General features: G+C 36.8%; 1 protein-coding gene across 1 annotated transcript in view; it reads left to right on the top strand.

Moving 5' to 3' along the window:
* The window catches only part of CCDC171 (coiled-coil domain containing 171), a 235,555-nt gene that overhangs the window by 33,007 nt on the left and 183,095 nt on the right, over positions 1-19,453 (top strand). The window contains 2 exon segments of the mRNA XM_023758907.1: positions 1,364-1,510; positions 18,510-18,602. Of these exon segments, the coding sequence (XP_023614675.1) occupies positions 1,364-1,510; positions 18,510-18,602 (240 nt within the window).

The following is a 19,453-nucleotide window of genomic DNA, read 5'->3' as shown; positions in this document are numbered from 1 at the left end:
TGTATGCCACCAAAAAATCTTGTAATTTTGCTTGGGATTGGATTATACTGCTAGATCTATTTGGCAAAGAGTTGATTTTCTCAGTGCATATTACTTCTATTTACCATTCTTTTATATTTTTGCTCTATTTTCTGAAGGAATTTCCTCAATTTTATATTGCAACCTTTGTATTGCATTTTTATTTCTGCTTTTGGGTTTTTAATTTCCAAGAGTTCATTCTTGTTCTTTGACTATATCTTTTTACAGTAGACTTTTTTTGTTTCATGTTTGTAATATCTTAACTTTCTATGACTATAAGTCATACTTGTATTGAAGGTGTTTTTTTTCCCTGCCTCCCTTGATTATCTTTTTTTTTTTGATCATCATTTTTATTTTTGGTGTTAACAGTTCAGGCACATAGTGAAGGTTGTTAAAACAATAGAAGTCCAAATTATCCCGATAATTTAATCTTCAGATATATTTTTCACATAAGAAAAATTTGACAGACTTGAGACCCTTAAGTAAAATATGAAAATAGCATCAAGTTACTTTTTTGAAATTGCTTTTAGAAAAGTTATATCTTTGCTTTGTTTTATTAATTTAATTAATGCAATAAATTAATTTAACTACTCATTAAAACCCAAAGTTTTAGAAATACTACATTGTTCTAATTTTATCCTTGTAAATGATGAGAAGTATCAAAATTGAATCTAGTTAGTAAACTCTTTTTCCAGGATAGAGAGGGACATTTGTCAGGGTGATTTCTGATTTATTTGGAAAAGGAGATTGAGGTATTTAAGTAGAAGAGTGCCTGTTATTATTTGTCTTTCAGTAGTATAACAGAGATTTGAAAAGTTGAAAGCTGGAGAGAAAATGAAACACAGCCATCTAGTGGATGCAACTTTAAGAGCTGTAAGCTATAAGCATAAAGTACCATGAGCTCTCATCAAAATCTCTCGTGGGTTATTCTGAGGCATCCAGGCCAGTCATCCCTTATCACCCAAGGAGCAAAGTCCACCTGTATTACTAAATACTTTAAAATTTTAATGAGAGGGGAAAACATTATATATGGCAGTTGAACTACAGCATTCTGTAAAGATCCTCAGAGGCCATTTGAACTAGCATAGCATTTTAGTAAGCTATACATGTTTCAGTTGTAATATGTATTAATCAGATTTTAAAAATTGTAAACCTCCAATAATGCTTCTACAATACATGTATATCCTGAAACATTGCTGGAAAATAACTTGGCCTCTCTGGCCTATGCAGATTAATCTATTGTTCTGGTCTAAGCACAGATTTAGTTACTTATTGTCTACCACAGAATACACTTTCGTCATTGTTGGCTTATACATTCTGTTGATGCAAAATGAATGTTTTCTAGGAGCAAGATAGTGCTGTACAAAGTATGCACAAGAAAGTAGAAAAATTAGAAGCCGAACACATGGATTGCTCTGACCTTTTACGGCAACAAACAAGTGAACTTGAACTTAGCACTCAACGAGAGGAACGTCTTCGAAAAGAATTTGAGGTATACTTTCTCATTCTTTTATAACATACTAGGGACCCAGTGCACGAATTCGTGCACATTGAAAGGAACTGTGGGCCGCGAGGCTGTGGTGGGCACAGGGGCGGGTCTGGCCCATCCTCTGCGCCCCTGCCCGGCCCTTCCTGCCACAGCCCCTGGTCTCCTCTCTGCCGGCAGCCCTGCTCCCACGTGCTGACAGCTTTGGCCCTGCTCGCACCTGCTGACAGCGCCAGCAGTGGGTGCGAGAGGCTGGCTGCTTCGGCACCAGCTGGGGTTTGAGAGGGGCCGGCGGCAGCAGTGGGTGTGAGTGGCAGCTCCAGTGTTGGCAGTGGGTGTGAGAGGTGGCTGCCGGCCCTGATTGCCCCTCTGGAGCAAGGGTAGTTGGAGAAGCCCTGAGGGGCGATTGAGGCCGGCAACTGCCACTTGCACCTGCTGATGACACTGAGTGATCGGGGCTGGCGCTGGCAGTGGGCACAAGTGGCATCTCTGGCGCTGGCGGTGGGTGCGAGCGGGGCCGGCACCGGCAGCAGGTGTGAGTGCCAAGTGGGACCATGGCATGGGGAAGCAAAGAATTTTAAGTAACTACCAGAGCTCGCCCTCGTGACAGCGACCAGCGCCCCGCTTGGTCTGGCGCCCCTGCTCACCTCTTCCACCATCCCACCGTGGCCGACGCCTGCCACGTTCCTCGCTTTGCCACCTGCTGCTGATGCCCACCATGTTCTGTGTGTGCCCCCTGGTGGTCAGTGCATGTCATAGCTACCGGTTGTTTGGTTGGTTGGTTGTTCTGCCGTTCGGTCTATTTGTATATTAGCCTTTTATTATATAGGATATATGTTTCCAGTCAGTAATTTCAGGTCAGAGAAAGTTTTACTGTACAATAAAATAGGAAACTGCTTTTTAAGCATTTATTGTTATAGAATATTTGGCTTTTTTGAAAACTTTTGAATCTGAGTAAATTATATTTTGTTTCTACTTTTTAATATTAATTCTCATGAAATATTGGGAAAGTTTTAGGGTAATTATTTACATTATGAGTTTGAAGAAGCAATACAGGGAAAGATTTTATATACATAATATTAAATTCTAAGTTTGTAGTTTGAATCATGAATTCTAGCTACATGATTTTGTGGAGTAGTTCTCAGAAAAGACTAGATGAAAAAGGGATATCAGTTTACAAATGAAAAATAAAAGTATGATTTTTATGAATGATTAATACTGATAAACATTTTATTTATTTTTTAAAAATATATATTTTATAGATTTTTTTACAGAGAAGAAGGAAGAGGGATAGAGAGTTAGAAACATCAATGAGAGAGAAACATCGATCAGCTGCCTCCTGCACACCCCCTACTGGGGATGTGCCCGCAACCAAGGTACATGCCCTTGACCGGAATCGAACTTGGGACCCGTGAGTCCGCAGGCCGACGCTCTATCCACTGAGCCAAACCGGTTAGGGCTACTGATAAACATTTTAATTAATCTTGAGAGAGATTGAATTTATTTGTTAATTCTACTTCTTTTTAAAATTTCCTTTTGCTTGGTGGGAAATGAAATATTTTACTAGGTAGCCCTTGCTGGTTTGGCTCAGTAGATAGAGTGTCAGACAATGGACTGAAGGATCCTGGGTTCGATTCCAGTCAAGGGCACATATCTGGGTTGTAGGCTCATCTCTGGCCCTGGTCAGGCTCATGCAGGGTGCAGGAGGCAACCAATTGATGTGTCTCTCTGACATCGATGTTTCTCTCTCTGTGTCTCTCCCCCTCCTTTCCACTCTTTCTAAAAGTCAATAGAAAAATATCCTTGGATGAGAATTAACCAAAAAAAGGTAAAAAATTTGTTTTTACTAAATATAGAAGTTTTCCTAAACATAACTTATAACTATTATTAGGAAAAGAAATCTTTATAAAGAGTATTTGCTGATAAAATGCTACAGGTACTCTCATTAAACTCACTGTGTCATTTAATTTTGTTTTGGGAATTTTAACCAAAGAAATAGATAAAGGCAAGAACAGCAATAAGAATTACAATTTTTAGAAAGAAGGAGGTCTGATTTTTATTATTATAGATATATTTATAACCTTCAATAGTCAAGAAAATCAACTTTAAAATTATTAATGCTAGTAAGAATATTTAGCTAGGAGGCCAGAAAGAAAATAATATCCTATATAATAAAAGGCTAATATACACATCAACCGAACGGCAAAACGACCAGTCGCTATGATGCGCACTGACCACCAGGGGGCAGACGCTCAACACAGGAGCTGCCCCCTGGTGGTCAGTGCACTTCCACAGGAGGAGTGCAGCTCAGCCAGAAGCCAGGCTCTAAGGGGAGCGGGCCTAAGCCGTCAGTTGGACATCCTCCAAGGGCTCCTGGACAGCAAGAGGGTGCAGGCTGGGCTGAGGGACCCCTCCTCCAGTGTATGAATTTTCATGCACTGGGCCTCTAGTATGATCTAATAAAGAGGGAATATGCTAATTGGCCCTAATTCCATCACAAAGATGGTGGTGCCCACAGCCAATAAGGAGGGAATATTGTAATTGACTGCCTTGCCCTCAAAGATTGCTGTGCCTACAGCCAATAAAGAGGGAATATGCTAATTGACTGCCACTCCCTCAAAGATGGTGGTGCCCACAGCCACAAGATGGCAGCGCCCAGTCCCCTCAGCCCCCCAGCCACCCAGGGCCGCCTGAGACTCAGGTAACCAGGGCTGGCCGAGGCTTGTGCTGCCGGCAGTGGCAGCAGCAGAGGTGTGATGGGGCGTCGCCTTCCCCTGATCACCAGGTCGCCTCCCGCCCCAAGGGCTCCCGGACTGTGAGGGGACAGGCTGGGCTCAGGGACCCCCCCCTCCAGTGTATGAATTTTCATGCACTGGGCCTCTAGTATGATAATAATTATGTTTATACTAGAGGCCCTGTGCATGAATTCATGCTTGGATGGGGTCCCTCAGGTTGGCCTGCAGAGATTGGGCCCCAGCTTGTGCCCCAAGCCTCACAGCACCACAGCCCCACAGCCCCTCCTGGCACCCTGCCTTGTCCTGGCGTCACCTGCTCACCTGCTCCACCATCCTGCCTCGGTCCCACTCTCATTTGGGCCCATTGGGGCCTGCAGCACTTCTGCTGCTGCCTGCTGCCAGCACCATGTCCTCGATGCCCGCCATATTCCACGCTGTCCCCTGGTGGTCAGTGCATGTCATAGTGAGTGGTCGAACTCTGTCTCCACCTGCTGCCTGTCCGGGGTCCCGCAGCCCGGCCTGCCCCCTCACAGTCTTGGTCAGACAACTGCTCAAGGGGACATTTGCATATTAGGCTTTTATTATATAGGATTCTTACATACTAGCAATAATCAGAAAATAAAATACTAAAAAAGTTTTTTTCACCACAGTGACAAAAATAGTAATACAATTAAGAACAAATACATTAAAAATTATGAAATTTAACTGATAGTCTTAAAAGAAAATGCAAGACATTTTATGAACATTTAACATTGTAAAGACAAAAATTGTTCTCAGATTATATTATGGGTTAAAGCTGTTCGAATGAAAACTTTAATGGAATTATTTTGGGAAGACAGATTCTGAAATTCATGTGAAAGACTAAAGAGCCAGATGAGAATATTAAAACATTTTGATTATTTATGAGTGGGGACTTATATTATCAGAAGTGAATACATACTGTAAAGCTTCAGTGACATATCAGTTGTCATTTTTGGTTGTATGCAACAGAAACCAACTTTGGTTAACTAAAGAAGGGACTTCAGTGGAAGAATATGGGAATCTTATTCACAGAATCATAAGACACACTGTGAGGAATCAAGCTCAGAAAGCATGAGCCCCAGACCTTCTCTAAGGGTCTCTGAAGCAGAAAAGATGGATGAATTTGGGGTAAACTGGTATCAATAATTTTCACTCAAAAGTAACTTTATTCAAAAATTACAAAATCCAGGAAGAGAGCATTTGATTGAAAGAAGTCATTTGCCCCAAATAAATCCCTCTCAGTTCTATTAAAATTGAAGCCCAAATACATTCTTACAGAGAAAATCAGGGTGCTAGTACCATAAAAAGGGGACAAGATTGTTGCGTGGCCAAAAAGTACAGTAACTTCAAGACTAGACTTTCTATTTTTCATTAGTACTACTTTAAAAAATTTTTGTTTTTTAATTACAGTTTAGATTTAGTCTTATTTTTTAATTCATTTCAGATGTACAGCATAGGGTTAGACAACCATATATATTTTATAAAGTGATACCTCTGATATTTTAAGTTCCTACCTGGTGCCATACATAGTTATTACAGTATTATTGGTTATATTCCCTATGCTATACTTTCATCCCTGTGACTATTTTGTAACTACCAATTTACTTCTTTACTTCTAGATCCCTTCACCTTCTTTTACCCAGGCCCCAACCCTCCTCCTCTCTGGCAATCATTAGTCTGTTCTCTGTATCCATGAATCTGTTTCAATTTTGTTTGTTCATTTAATTTGTTTTTTAGATTCTACATATAATTGAAATCATATGGTACTTGCCTTTCTCTGTCTGACTTTACTCACTTAGCATAATACCCACTAAGTTTATCATGCTATTGCAAATGGTAAAATTTCATTTTATTTTTATGGTCAAGTAATATTCCATTGCATATATGTACCACCACATTTTTATCCACTGGTCTACTGATGAGCACTTGTGATGGTTCCATATCTCGGCTATTGTAATAATCCTGCAGTGAACATAGGGGTGCATATATTCTTTCAAATTAGTGTTTAGGGTCTCTTTGCAAATATACCCAGAAATGGAATTGCTGGGTCATTTTTTATTTTTTTGAGGAACCTTCATATTGTTTTCCATAGTGGCTGTACCAATCTGCAGTCCTACCAACAGTGCACGAGGGTTTTCTTTTCTTCACATCACTTGTTTTTTGTTGATTTATTGATGATATCCATTCTGACAGGTGTGACATGATATCTGGTAGTTTTAATTTGCATTTCTCTGATGATTAGTGACATTGAGCATTTTTTCATATGTCTATTGGCCATCTGTATGTCCTCTTTGGAGAAGTCTAAGTCCTCTCTCCGCTTTTTAATTGGATTGCTTGTTTTTATGGGGTGTTGAATTTTATAAGTTCTTTATAAATTTTGGATATTAACCCCTTATCAGATATTTCACTGGCAAATATCTTCTCCCATTCAATAGTTTGTAACAACAAACTAATAGAACAGAATTGAAAGGCCAATAGTAGATTTGTAAGATATTTATAAAAATCTAGTATATTAAGCCTTGGCCAGGTGGCTCAGTTTGTTGGAGTGTCGTCTCATACATCAAAAGATTGCAGGTTCGATTCCTGATCAGGGTACATACATAGGTTGCAAGTTCTACCCCCTGTCAGGGCGCCTACGGGCAGCAACTGATTGATGTTTCTCTCTCACATCAATTCTCTCTCTCTCTCTCTCCCTCTCTCTCTCCTTTTCTCATTCTCTCTCTAAAATCAATAAAACATATCCTTGGGTGAGGATAAAAAAAATTTAGTATATTAAGATATTTCAAATCCGTTAGGATACGACAGATTATTCAGTGAATCGTGTTGAAACAATTGGTTAACCATTTGGTACAAAATAAAATTAGATTCCTATCTTACATCATATTCTAAAATAAATTCCAGTTGGATTAAAAAGAGTGAAATATTAAAAATGATGCTAAACTAAGAAGAAGAAAATTGGGATTAATTTTCTCTGTTCTCTTAGTGCTATATGATTTACTACTAATCATAAAAGCAGTGGAACAAAGTAATAAAGAAATAGATTTATGGCTTTGACTATGAAAATTAATATCATATGTAAGTGAAACCCTCCACTAAAGACAAAGATAAATGAGAAAAATATTTACAGCAAAGGGTAAATATATTTCTATTTCTATGTCTCTATAGCTCTGAGCAAACTGCAAATAACATTGCCCTTTACTCAGCTGGCAAAGAATGCAAGTGGGGTAGATTAGGGAGAGAGGAGTTTGGTTTTAGATATGTAAACTGACATGCTCATTAGACATCCAAGTGGAGATGTTGAGTAGGCAGTTGAATATGTGAGTATTGATCTTAGGAAGCCTTAATGTAGGGACGATAAGGAGATGTGTGCCAAATATTTCATTGGGAAATTTTGAAATGTTATGATTTATATAGGTCTTTTCTCTATGTTTCTTTAGTTTCTGCAAAGGGTGATCTGCTAGTTTCCCTTTTGGTGGTTATAAAATGGAAGAAGGAAATGGAGGGAGAGTCTGGGTATCATGTTGTTCAGTAGCAGACTTTGCCGTGGTTTCAGTCTTGTGTACCCCTCTCCCTGCCCCCTCCCTGTGTATCCCTCTGTCCATGAGCCTCTGGTTCAGAGTCACACTCTCCTGTGCAGTGGTTCTGGAGAGGTATTTTTTGGCTATTTGGGGTGCAGGTGGATGCCTGGAAGTTAAACTTGTCATATTGATGATATTAAAAAACCCCAACAACTTGGAGGTATAGTTTACATGCTACAAATTAACTTATTTATAGTGTATCATTCAGTGTCTTTTAGTATATTCACAGAGTTGTGCAACTGTCACTATATTTATTTTTAGAATGTTTTCAGCTCCTCAATAAGAAACTCCATACCAAATAGCCATGACTCTCCTATTTCCCCTTCTCTCTCAACCCTAAGCAACCATTAGTCTACTTTCTGTATTTATAAATCATTAATCTACTTTTTTCTTTTATAGATTTGCCTGTTTTGGATATTTCATATTAATGGAATCATGCAATATTTGGTCATTTGTTATGGACTTTTTTCACTTAGCATGATGTTATTCTTTTTTATTACTGAATAATATTCCATTGTATTGTATACCACATTTTGTTTATCCCTTCATCAGTTGATGGACATTTGTGTTGTTTCTACCTTTTGGCTATTATGAGTAATATCTCTGTGTACATTTGTGTACAAGTTTTTGTGTGGACATGTTTTCAGTTCTCTTGGGTATATAGTTAGGAGTGGAATTACTGGATCATGTGCTAACTCCATGTTTAGCTTTTTGAGGAACTATCAGACCATTTTGCACAGTGGTGGTACCATTTTACACTTTGTGATTTGCATCTCTCCAATGACTAATGATGTTGAATATCATTTTATGTGATTATTGGTCATTTGTATATTGTATATTAGCTCCACTGTCCATTTTTAATGGGTTATTTGTATCATATGAATGTAGGATGTGAATAATAGGGGAAAGTGGGTGTGGGGTATATAAAGTCAAGTGTGAACTTGGCAAAGATAAAATTATTCACATTCTTACCATACATGGTCTAATTTTACGTAAGTTTAGAGAACCAGTAAAAATGAGATTATATTCTAAATAATATTTTTAGCTTACTCGTCACTTGTGCTGAACATTTTTCAGGCCAATAAATTCAGTAATATATCATCATATTTTACATAATCATTTAAAATATGTAGTTTGTGGATGGCCTATTAAAAAAAAAGGCATAGAGGGACTCTCTGGCTTCTTAGTCTGGCGGGGTTGGGCCACGGCCACTTTGTAGCAGGTTTGGGGTAAGAGCTGGTCATAGACCAACTTTGGCCCTGGGGAATTTGTCTTCAACACCTGTGGGGGTGCAGCGGCCTGAGTTCTAAGCTCAGGCTGAAACTATAGGTCCAAGTCATTGAAGCTGGAATGCTGTGGTGCTGGTATTTTAACTGACTTATACCAACTATCACTCTACTCTTTACAACGCCCAAGTGCCTTTAATGAAGTCAAATAGTCTTCTATAACTTGTGGCAGCCATGTGTCTGTGCATCATCACAGAAGTTAGAGCAGTACCGAAGTGCTGATGGTAAAAGGGCAGTGTAGCAGTTGCTTTCTATTCATCTTTTAATTCTCACAACTCTATGAAGTTACCATTCTCTAATTTTACAGGTGAAGCAACAGGTTTGGTATTGATTCAAGATCCCATCACTAGGCATAGCCCCGCATAAGAAGCCTCACATGTAACTTTTTGGCTATGTGACCTCTGGAAAGCCACTTATCTCTCTTGAAGTGTCCTGGTGTAACAGTAGAAATATTTAAACAGGTTAAATATTTCTCCCATCTCTTGGGGACGAGACCATAGTAGAGCTATTAAGAACATAAGCTCTTCACAGCATTTAATTACATAGAACCTACAGATGTTCTCCAAAATTTGATACAAAGGGAGCATGTGTCCTCATATTGGGTGTTTTCTATGAATGTGGCACAGTGAGCTGTAAGAAGGGGTATGAAGGACACCATGGTGCTGGGTTGTTAGAATAGAAAACACTGGAGCTGATGAGGAAGGTTTCACACGGGAAGAAATGGGACTGCGGCACGATGAACAGAGCCCAGTATTTGCCAGAAGTTCTTGCTGTTGCCCAGCTCTGAATGTCTACACATACCTCATTTTCCAGAAGTCTTAAATAAAAGTATTTAATATTCAAAAAAAGGAATAGAGTTAAAGTTCTGAATATACTTAGAATTTAAGAAAATCATTTAGAAGTCACATTAGGATGCTGGAAAACCCTCTGATCATCACTAAACACATTTTAATTGTCTTAGAGGTGTGAAAAAGTACTAGGTAACAGTGATTTCTTTTTTGTTGATAAAATGCGTGGTAAGCTAATTTAGACTCCATTGAGGAAATATCTAATGCCTAAACTTTAGGATTTGTTTTTATAAGTTAGTATTGATTTATTCCTTACAAAATATTTACTTGCCCCAATTTTTTAAAAAATATATTTTATTGATTTTTTACAGAGAGGGAGGGAGAGGGATAGAGAGTTAGAAACATCGATAAGAGAGAAACATTGATGAGAGAGAAACATCGATCAGCTGCCTCCTGCACCCCCCCTACTGGGGATATGCCTGCAACCAAGGTACATGCCCTTGACCAGAATCGAACCTGGGACCTTTCAGTCCGCAGGCCGACGCTCTATCCACTGAGCCAAACTGGCTACGGCCCAATTTTTTTTTTTTTATTGATTGATGTTGCAAATATAAAATTGTTTCAGGGTAGGTTTATTTATGTGTGTATGCTTTTTTTTTTTTATTTAGCTACTCTGTAAATACTTTTGCTATTACCTGGTCTCTGCTTTTGGAGAATTTGAAGTTTTGAGGGTAATCCAGATAGTCTCTTTTATTCATTTTTAAAGAATTTTATAAACAGACAGGTATAGTCCTTTGACTTATCTATGATTCTTGACCCTTAAAAAGTTTACTTAATATTTTATTTTGGGGAATGTATTTTGTATTGGCTATTTGCCCAGATGATGACATAATAAAGGAGAAGGTAAATTTTTGAAGAGCATTTAATTTTGGTTTTTACATTTAATTGTGGAGACATTAATAATAGTAATTCTAGGTACTTAAGAAATTGTCAGTGGTATTTAAAAAAAAGGTTTTTATTGATTTTTTTTTTTTGAGAGAGAGAGGAAGAGAGAGGGATAGAGAGATAGAAACATTGATGAGAAAGAAACATTAATTGGCTGTCTCCTGCATACCCTCTACTGGGGATCAAGCCCACAACCCAGGCATATGCCCTGACCGGGAATCAAACCGGTGACCTCTTGGTTCATGGGTTGACACTTAACCACTGAACCACACCATCAGGGCTGTCAGTGGTATTTTTAAAAAAGGATTATGGGATAATAATAGAGAAGGAAAATTGTTAAAATTTTAATTAACTAGAATACATTACATAATGTCAGTAATATCAGGCTAAAGCAACAAATATAGTAGACATTTAGTCTAATAAATATTTAAAACTTTAGTGAAGCTTTTCAATAGTTGCATTTCATGAAAGAGTGATTTCTTTATGTGCTTGGGCCAAAGAAGTTCATATATATTTTAAATCTGATAAGGTAAATACCATTGTGTGGCTTAATCATCCTAACATGAATCAATGGTTTCTTAGATTAAAAAAGCAAACAAACTCCCAATCCAATTTCATAAATGTGGTGCTGGATCCCCAGAACCAAGGGAAAAGTGAACTGCAAAAAGAAATATCCATGGCTTTTATAAACCTTGCTACAACTAGGGGAGGTATTTTTTTTTTTTTTATCATGGGAAATAAGCTTAACTCAATAAGAAAAGAGAAAAGAGAAGATGCAAACCTAATTCTGAGAGAACGGAAGATCTTGTGAAGATTACAGCGGAGAGAACAGTCTTTGCAAATAAGTGCCGAATTGCTTCTGTCAGTCATATTCTATATTGTAGTAATATAAAGGGTAAAATGTAGCTGTCTTCTCTACCTGTATACTCCACTCAAGTGAAAAAGGAAAAGAAAAATGTATCTTTTCATATTGTCCATGAAGGCAACTTCATGGGATTCATCTTTTTAAAGCCAGCATGTGTTTGTAGGAATTATTTTTAAAAACCTATTTGTGTTGATTACTAGCAATAAAGTAGGTAAATGATGAAATCACTTGGTTTATATAATTGTGCTTATAAGTATTGTACATTTTCGTATTTATGTTTATAATGGGTTATCAGATTGTAAACTCATTAAAAAATGTGTTAAATGCTTAAGTTTTTGTTGCCAGAAAAGGTTTTAAAAATGATTTGTAAAGATGCCAAATTAATTACCATGCTAATGAGAATTTGTGGTCTCTGAAGTCTGTTCCTGAAATTTCCTAGTTTTATTATCAGGTTTTTATACCTAAAACTAATAGAAAACTTTTTCCCCTATTAAACTACTATTCTTTCTTTCTATCTATCTATCTATCTATCTATCTATCTATCTATCTATCTATCTATCATCTATCTTCCTATCTATTTTCATTGCCATTTATCCCCATCTATGTCCTCTTCCACCCTCCCCCTAATCATCACACTGTTGTTCATCCCTCCTATTTTACAATTTGAGTGGTATATTTCATTATTCATTTCTTGTGAATAAAAAAAGTTGCTGTGTTCTCCACTTTATTGCTGTAGTCATCCTGCTGCCTTCATATGTCCGTTCTGAAACTTTTAAGTCTCTGGTTATTTGCCATCCTCAGTGACTAACAGGTTTCTCTCCTCAAACCGCACGGTTAACCATGGTTAAGATGATGGACACATAGAGCTCTGAATATCTGTACACTCAGCTATTTCTTGAGATTGCTATGTAATTTTAGAGTGAGGAGTGCTTTAAGTGAGCCTATTTATAAAAAATAACCTACAGGATTCTGGAAAACAAGTGTGATTTGGCCATTAATAAAACAGTTACAAATTAATTGTAATTTATAGCAGAGAATTATAAGGAATGTCCCTTAGAGGCAAATCAGTTTTCATTCATGACACACATCTTTTTTTCTTATTTGTAATGGAAATGCTTATAGGTGTGTCAGCACCTCTTTTGGCCTCATGATAAGAGCTGAGGATCTAGTATGGGACCTAGCATATGGTAGGTACTATTTAAATGTTCCATTTTCTTTTTTGGTTACCTATATAGTAAATATCAATGAGATGATCATGAAAAGTTGCAAACATGTTCATTTGTTTTTAATAATCTTCTAAACATTTTTATAAAGTAATATTTGCTTGATGGGATTGAAAATAAATATAACATATTTGGATTTCTGTGAAGGTAGAGTTCAGTGGATTGGATTTCCCTGACCTGGAGGTCAGCTATTCACTTTTACACAGCAGTTCCAAGTCACAAAAGAAGCATTAATTTTGCTCCTGACTAGAATTGTTTTTCTCATATATTGTGCTGGCTACATGCAAAATAAGAGAGCTACTTAAAAAAAAATCCAAATCTTCAAATAAGAATGCCTTATAAAGATTTAAAATATTATGTGCTATATTTTATTGACCTGTTTTATAAAACATAGCATATTGTTGTGTCAAATGACAAAAATACATATGACACTTCTTTGAAAAGTGTGGAATATTAATATTCAGTTATAGGATTGATATAATCAATGACGTTAATGTAAGTACACTCTCTTTTGTAGATGTGCCACTTAGCAATATCAGTGCTTAAAAAAAGAGTCCATATTAAAGGTCAGACTAATTGAATAACAAATATTCCTTTTTAAGTTCTTTGATTAGGACAAGGATGATAAATAGTAAAGGACTCATAGATTATTCTTAGTTATAACCCTTCCCCACCCCCCATATATGAGTCAGGTTAAGTGGCATGATACCATGGTGCTTCTGTTTTTCAAGTACTTGTTAAATACTTAGAGACTTTGACCCTTTAAGATGTCTTTTTTGGTAATAAAAATACTTGGATATCTTCAGTTTAAGGGCTTAAAGTACAGTAACTACACTTTTCTCCATACATAGGTAGGGAATAAGTATTATAATTATTAATGCACATATAATAAATTAGTTATGGTCACTAAAGTATAACAAAATATCCTTACCACTAAAGTAACCATTATATACTTAGTCTGTGATGATTGAGTCTCTTAGAATCACCTTTTTGAATATGGATTATTACTATATTGGTTATTTGCAAAAATGTCCATTAATGGAAATATCAGGTGATAAAATCTGGAAAAACAGTTAAATACACAGCCACTTTCTATTTAGATAGCTGTTGACATTCTGGGGTAAACTTTGTGCAACTGTTTGGAAACAGTGCCACCTCACATACTACTGAGAAATTCCTAACTAGTTGGTACTTGTATGATAGTTCCTTCCCTATTTTTACTTTCTTTATTTTTAAATGCACTTTTAATTGATCTAAACTACTCAGCAAGGTCAGTAACCATTTCAACCCCTAATCTGTTAGACTCGTATCCTGGACAGTATTGAGAAAGAGGGTTTATTTCATTATTTCACTTAATCTATGGTGTGAGAAAAACAAGGCATGATATCAGTTTAGATGAAAAGTGTGGCTGACAGCCAAATCCAGTCCCTGTATTCCATATATCTTTTTTAGTTTTCTTTTTTTTTTAAATTTGTAAATAAAAGCTTATGATGTAAGCTTTCATGGCATCTTCCTTGGAAGTCCCTTTGAGCTCATTTCAGGCATCCACGTGGCCTTGCCTTGGAGGTCCAGCATCCATGGCTTGTTTGTAGTGGCGGTAGGCAAACAAGCATCTCCTTGTCTGATGGCTTGGTCTTGTGCTTTAACATCCTCAGCGACTTTGTGAGACTCCGCCTGAGACATGCTAGTGGGGTTGGGTGCAAGGATTCCAGGGAGCTCGTGGAGGCGGCGATGAGCAGGAAGCAGGATCCCATTTTTCTCGAGTCCATTTTAGTGGACTAAATTTTGTATATCAGAGTTTTACTGCTTGACTAATTCCTTTCAGTTCACATATATCCTCTGAGCTGGGTATGTTCTATTTGAGGAGAAAATAATGTAGTAGGTGCTTTTTGGTCCAGTCTTTCAGCAAATGCATTGTACACATGTTTTCATAACTTTTGTGAAACTTTGGAACAGGTCCATGGGAGCCATGGGAACAAATGTGTGGAGAACAAATGTCTCAATATGTTTGGTTAATTCTGTTGCTGAATTGGAGCCTGCAGCTCATGCCCTGTGTTATGCTAAGGCAACATGTATCAAAGGGTTGGAAAGGAGACATCAATCTCTGTATTTCCATATTCAGATAATGAATACTCACTGTTCTTAAGTGCAGATTACCTAATTGGGCTTAGTGTGATTTAATGAGACATGTCATAAAAAAAAAAGGTATGGTGAACATTTAGTATTTACTGAAATAAAAATCTCTTGGCAGTATATTGCAGTAGGAAAGGACATCAGAACCAGCGAATGAAGAATAAATTATGTGACTGTTGTGTTATATAAATAACTCTGCTGTGCATAGTGTTAGGGAACAGACATGTATAGTGTAATACTTGTAGTACAGGCAAACCTTTATATAGCTAATTGACTTGTGGTATATATGAATTTGTGTTGGATTTTGTGTTTTAATATGAATTCCATTATGTTTTCTGCCCTTACTTTGTTGATTACATTAGGATTGGATACAGATGAGACAGTTTATGATTGTTGTGCTGCTTAATCTTAGGCAGTATTATTGGGAAAAACATTTTGTGAATAGCATGTTGATGTTCCTCTAGCACCCTCTGCTGGATATAAGGATTAATTCACCAGACTAGAAGATTTAAAAATACATTTATTAGCAGGGTTGCTTTAACTTAATAATGTCTATCAACAAAGCCCACTTTTGGAATGACTTAGCTTAAAGATTTGAATATATTTTTGCTTTCCTTACCGATGAATTGATAGTTTTAGTAATAATAAACATTTTTAAAACTCATTTTCTTCTGGCTATTTCATTCAAAGTAGGAAAGTCTGAAAATAAAGATATGACCTCTCATTTATTATTTCAACCCATTTCGTTTTGTTCTAGGCAGGAAAAACAACCTATTCTTGACTTGGAATGAAAATTAGGTAACTAATTAATATGACACAACATATACATAAAAAATGAAAAGAAGACTGCTGATTCTTTTATCATGGAGTAACTGAATATTCCATATTTTAATAAAATATAAGACTACTATTTTGATAGAGAAACTTATGCATATGCTTTTTGAAATCTAAAAAAATATATTAGCTTTGTTCAACTGGTTTCTTCCCTCTATCTGCCTTTTATTAGCCTTTCTGGTTCTAATCCTTTATTCTCAATGTCTATGGGCTGTTTTCTTGTGACTGCTTAGACTTCTTCTAACTCATAGAACCCAAAACAAGCATACTGAAGACTGAGGAAGTTGACTATAATTCTTTAAGGACAGAAACTTTATCTTGTGGTGTTTACATTATTTTTTCTTTTTTTACTGATATTGGACCCACCTCAGGTAATGGTCAGTTCAAAATCTGACTAAACATAAGAGATTCCCTGTAGTAGCAGGTACCATGCATAACTTATATCTACAAACAATGGGGATCCCTTGTTCCAAGGATTCAAAGGCAGCACTTAGAGGGCATTTTTATCAGAAACTGAGAAGTGGCTGTCACTTCTTTGACATTGTCTTTGGTTCTGACGCTCAGGAACTATTTTTATTTTTTAATTGAGAAATACTTCACATATCATAACATTAACCTTTTTAAAGTACACAATTCAGTGGTTTCTAGTATAATCCCAAAGTTGTGCAGCATTGCCATTATCTAATTCCAGAACGTTCTCATCACTCCAGTAAGAAACTTCATGTCCATTAGCAGACATTCCTCATTCTTCCCTTTGCCCCTAGTTACTGGGAAAGGGTAACTAACACACTTTCTGTATCTGTTGATTTGCTGACTCTGGACATTTCATATAAATGAAGCCATACAATATGTGTTCTTTTGTGTCTGAGCTCTTTCACTTGACATACGTTTTCAAGGTTCCTGTAAGTTGTAGCATGTATTGGTACTTAATTCCTTTTTATGGCTGAGTAATATTCCATTTTATGGATATATCACAGTTTGTTTATCCATTCACCAATTGATGGTCATTTAGGTTGTGTCCACTTTTGGCTATTATGGAAAATGCTGTATGAACATTTTGTGTGTAAGTTTTTGTTTAAACATGTTTTCATTTCTCTTTGCTTATGCTCAAAAAATGTATGCACAACTTGAATCATTAATTCCAAGGGGTTAAATCTGAAAGAAACATCATTGGAGCTATCAGCTGTTGTGTGTATACATTTTTTTGGGACGCCCTATATATCGACATGGAAACACACTCAATGTCATTAACCACTAGGGAGATGCGAACTAAAACTAAAATGAGATACTATTACATGCCTATTTGAATGTCTAATTCCTCCTCTCCCCCAAAAAAGACACACAAAAATGACCATGTCAGGTGTTGGTGCTGATGTATAAAATAGGAAACAATATGAAAAACAGTTTGGCAGTTTCATAAAAATTAAATGTACACCATTTGACCCAGTCATTGTACTCTTCACTATTTTCCCCAGAGGAGTGAAAGTGTATGCCCATACAAATGCTCATAACATTTTCAGTTGTAACTTCCCAAACTGGAAACAGCTCCAATGTCCATCAGCAGATGAACAGATACACCATTGGGAATGAACTATTGATATGTGTAACCACATGGATGAATCTTAAAATAATTATGCTAGGGAAAAGGCAAATAATCAAGTGTACACGCTGTATGATTCAATTTATATAAAATTCCAGAAAATGTAAATTGACCTGTAGTGACAAAGATCAGATCAGCAGCTATTTCAGGATAGGCATGCAGTGGTCAGCACTGGATGGAGGAATTACCAAGGGCCACCAGGAATCTTCAAGGGATAATAGAAATAGTTCTTGTCTTGATTATGACAGTGATTTCTTGGGTGTCTCTGTGTGTCAAAACATCAAAGTATACACGTTCAATATATGTAGTTTATTATATGTAAATTATACCTTAATAAAAAGGAAAAAGCAAGCAAGCTCTGGAACAGTCTTCCTGAGCATGATTTTTACATGAATTAAAAAAAAGATTTTTATTGATTTCAGAGAGGAAGGTAGAGGGAGAGAGAGATAGATACTTCAGTGATGAGAGAGAAAGATTGATTGGTGGCCTTCTGCATGCCCCACACTGGGGTTGGAGCCCGCAACCTGGGCATGTGCCCTGACTGGAAATCGAACTGGTTCATAGGTTGATGCTCAACCACTGAGCCATGCGGCTACACGAATTTTTATTTTTATTTTTTTTATTTTTATTTTTAATATTTTATTCATTTTTTTACAGAGAGGAAGGGAGAGGGATAGAGAGTTAGAAACATCAATGAGAGAGAAACATCGATCAGCTGCCTCCTGCACACCCCCTACTGGGGATGTGCCCGCAACCAAGGTACATGCCCTTGACTGGCATCGAACCTGAGACCCTTCAGTCTGCAGGCCGATGCTCTATCCACTGAGCCAAACTGGTTAGGGCTACACGAATTTTTAACATGACTTTTACACTCCTACAAAGTAAAGAAGAGAGGCCATGGTAATTTAAAGTGTTAATTACAATTCTAGACTATAGTCAACCATATCCACTTTAAATATTGATGTTTATTTAAAACATACTTTTAATTTGTTTTCAGGTGACTACACTACGAGTGAGGAAATTAGAAGAAAATATTGAAGCAGAAAGAGCAGCACATTTGGAATCAAAATTTAACTCTGAAATTATTCAGGTAAAATGTGAACAAATTTTTTGTATGGATTTTACTAAGCCGGGAAAAACAGCATTATATTCAGAGAACCAAGGTGTGCATTTAGAATGGGTAGCATATTGTTAAGACACTCATTATCCTATTTACTATACAGGTATAGTCTTTCCTGTATTAGAGGAGGTTTGCACAGTTCAGCGCACAGGCCAGATTTCACTGCCTGTTCTTGTGAATTTTTATCTCGTCTACTTTTATGCTACAGTGACGAAGTGGAGTCGTTGCAACAGACACCTCATGGCCTGCAGAGTCCAAAATATTTATCATCTGGCCCAGAAAGATTTGCTGATCAGAGTGTTCTTTTTATCCACAGTAATGGGATGAATTTATTTTGGAAAACATTAAAAATATGCAGCTTTATTTATTGAGTGTTTATCCTGTACATATAGCCTATCAGTGTGTTAAAAGCTGCAAGAATAAAAAGCGAAGGAGCTTCTTCTGGCACTTACATTCCATCACCAGCAATACTATATAGATATATAGATAGATGAAGAGATAAAAATATGAAATACTAAAATACTATGGGAACATAATAAAGAGAAGGATTAAATCTGAGAGGGGAATTAAAATGAAGGCGTCCAGGAATAAAAAGATGGTGTTAACGTTCTTAGTCTTATAAAGATGTAATGATGTTTCTCAAACAGGGGAAGAATAAATGTGTTTAGTTAAAAAACACACACTTCATTTATTATATTTTAGAAAAGAAGTGTCAATGGACTAGGAGGTCAAAATTAGGCACTTGGATGGGGCAGATTATATCATACCCAACCTCTCCTTTTCTTTAGCACAGTTAACTATTCTTCCACTCTTCCTCTCTT

Source organism: Myotis lucifugus, unplaced genomic scaffold (genome assembly GCF_000147115.1).
Source record: "Myotis lucifugus unplaced genomic scaffold, Myoluc2.0 scaffold_144, whole genome shotgun sequence".
Lineage (NCBI taxonomy): Eukaryota > Metazoa > Chordata > Mammalia > Chiroptera > Vespertilionidae > Myotis > Myotis lucifugus.
This window is presented reverse-complemented; position numbering and strand designations above follow the sequence as displayed.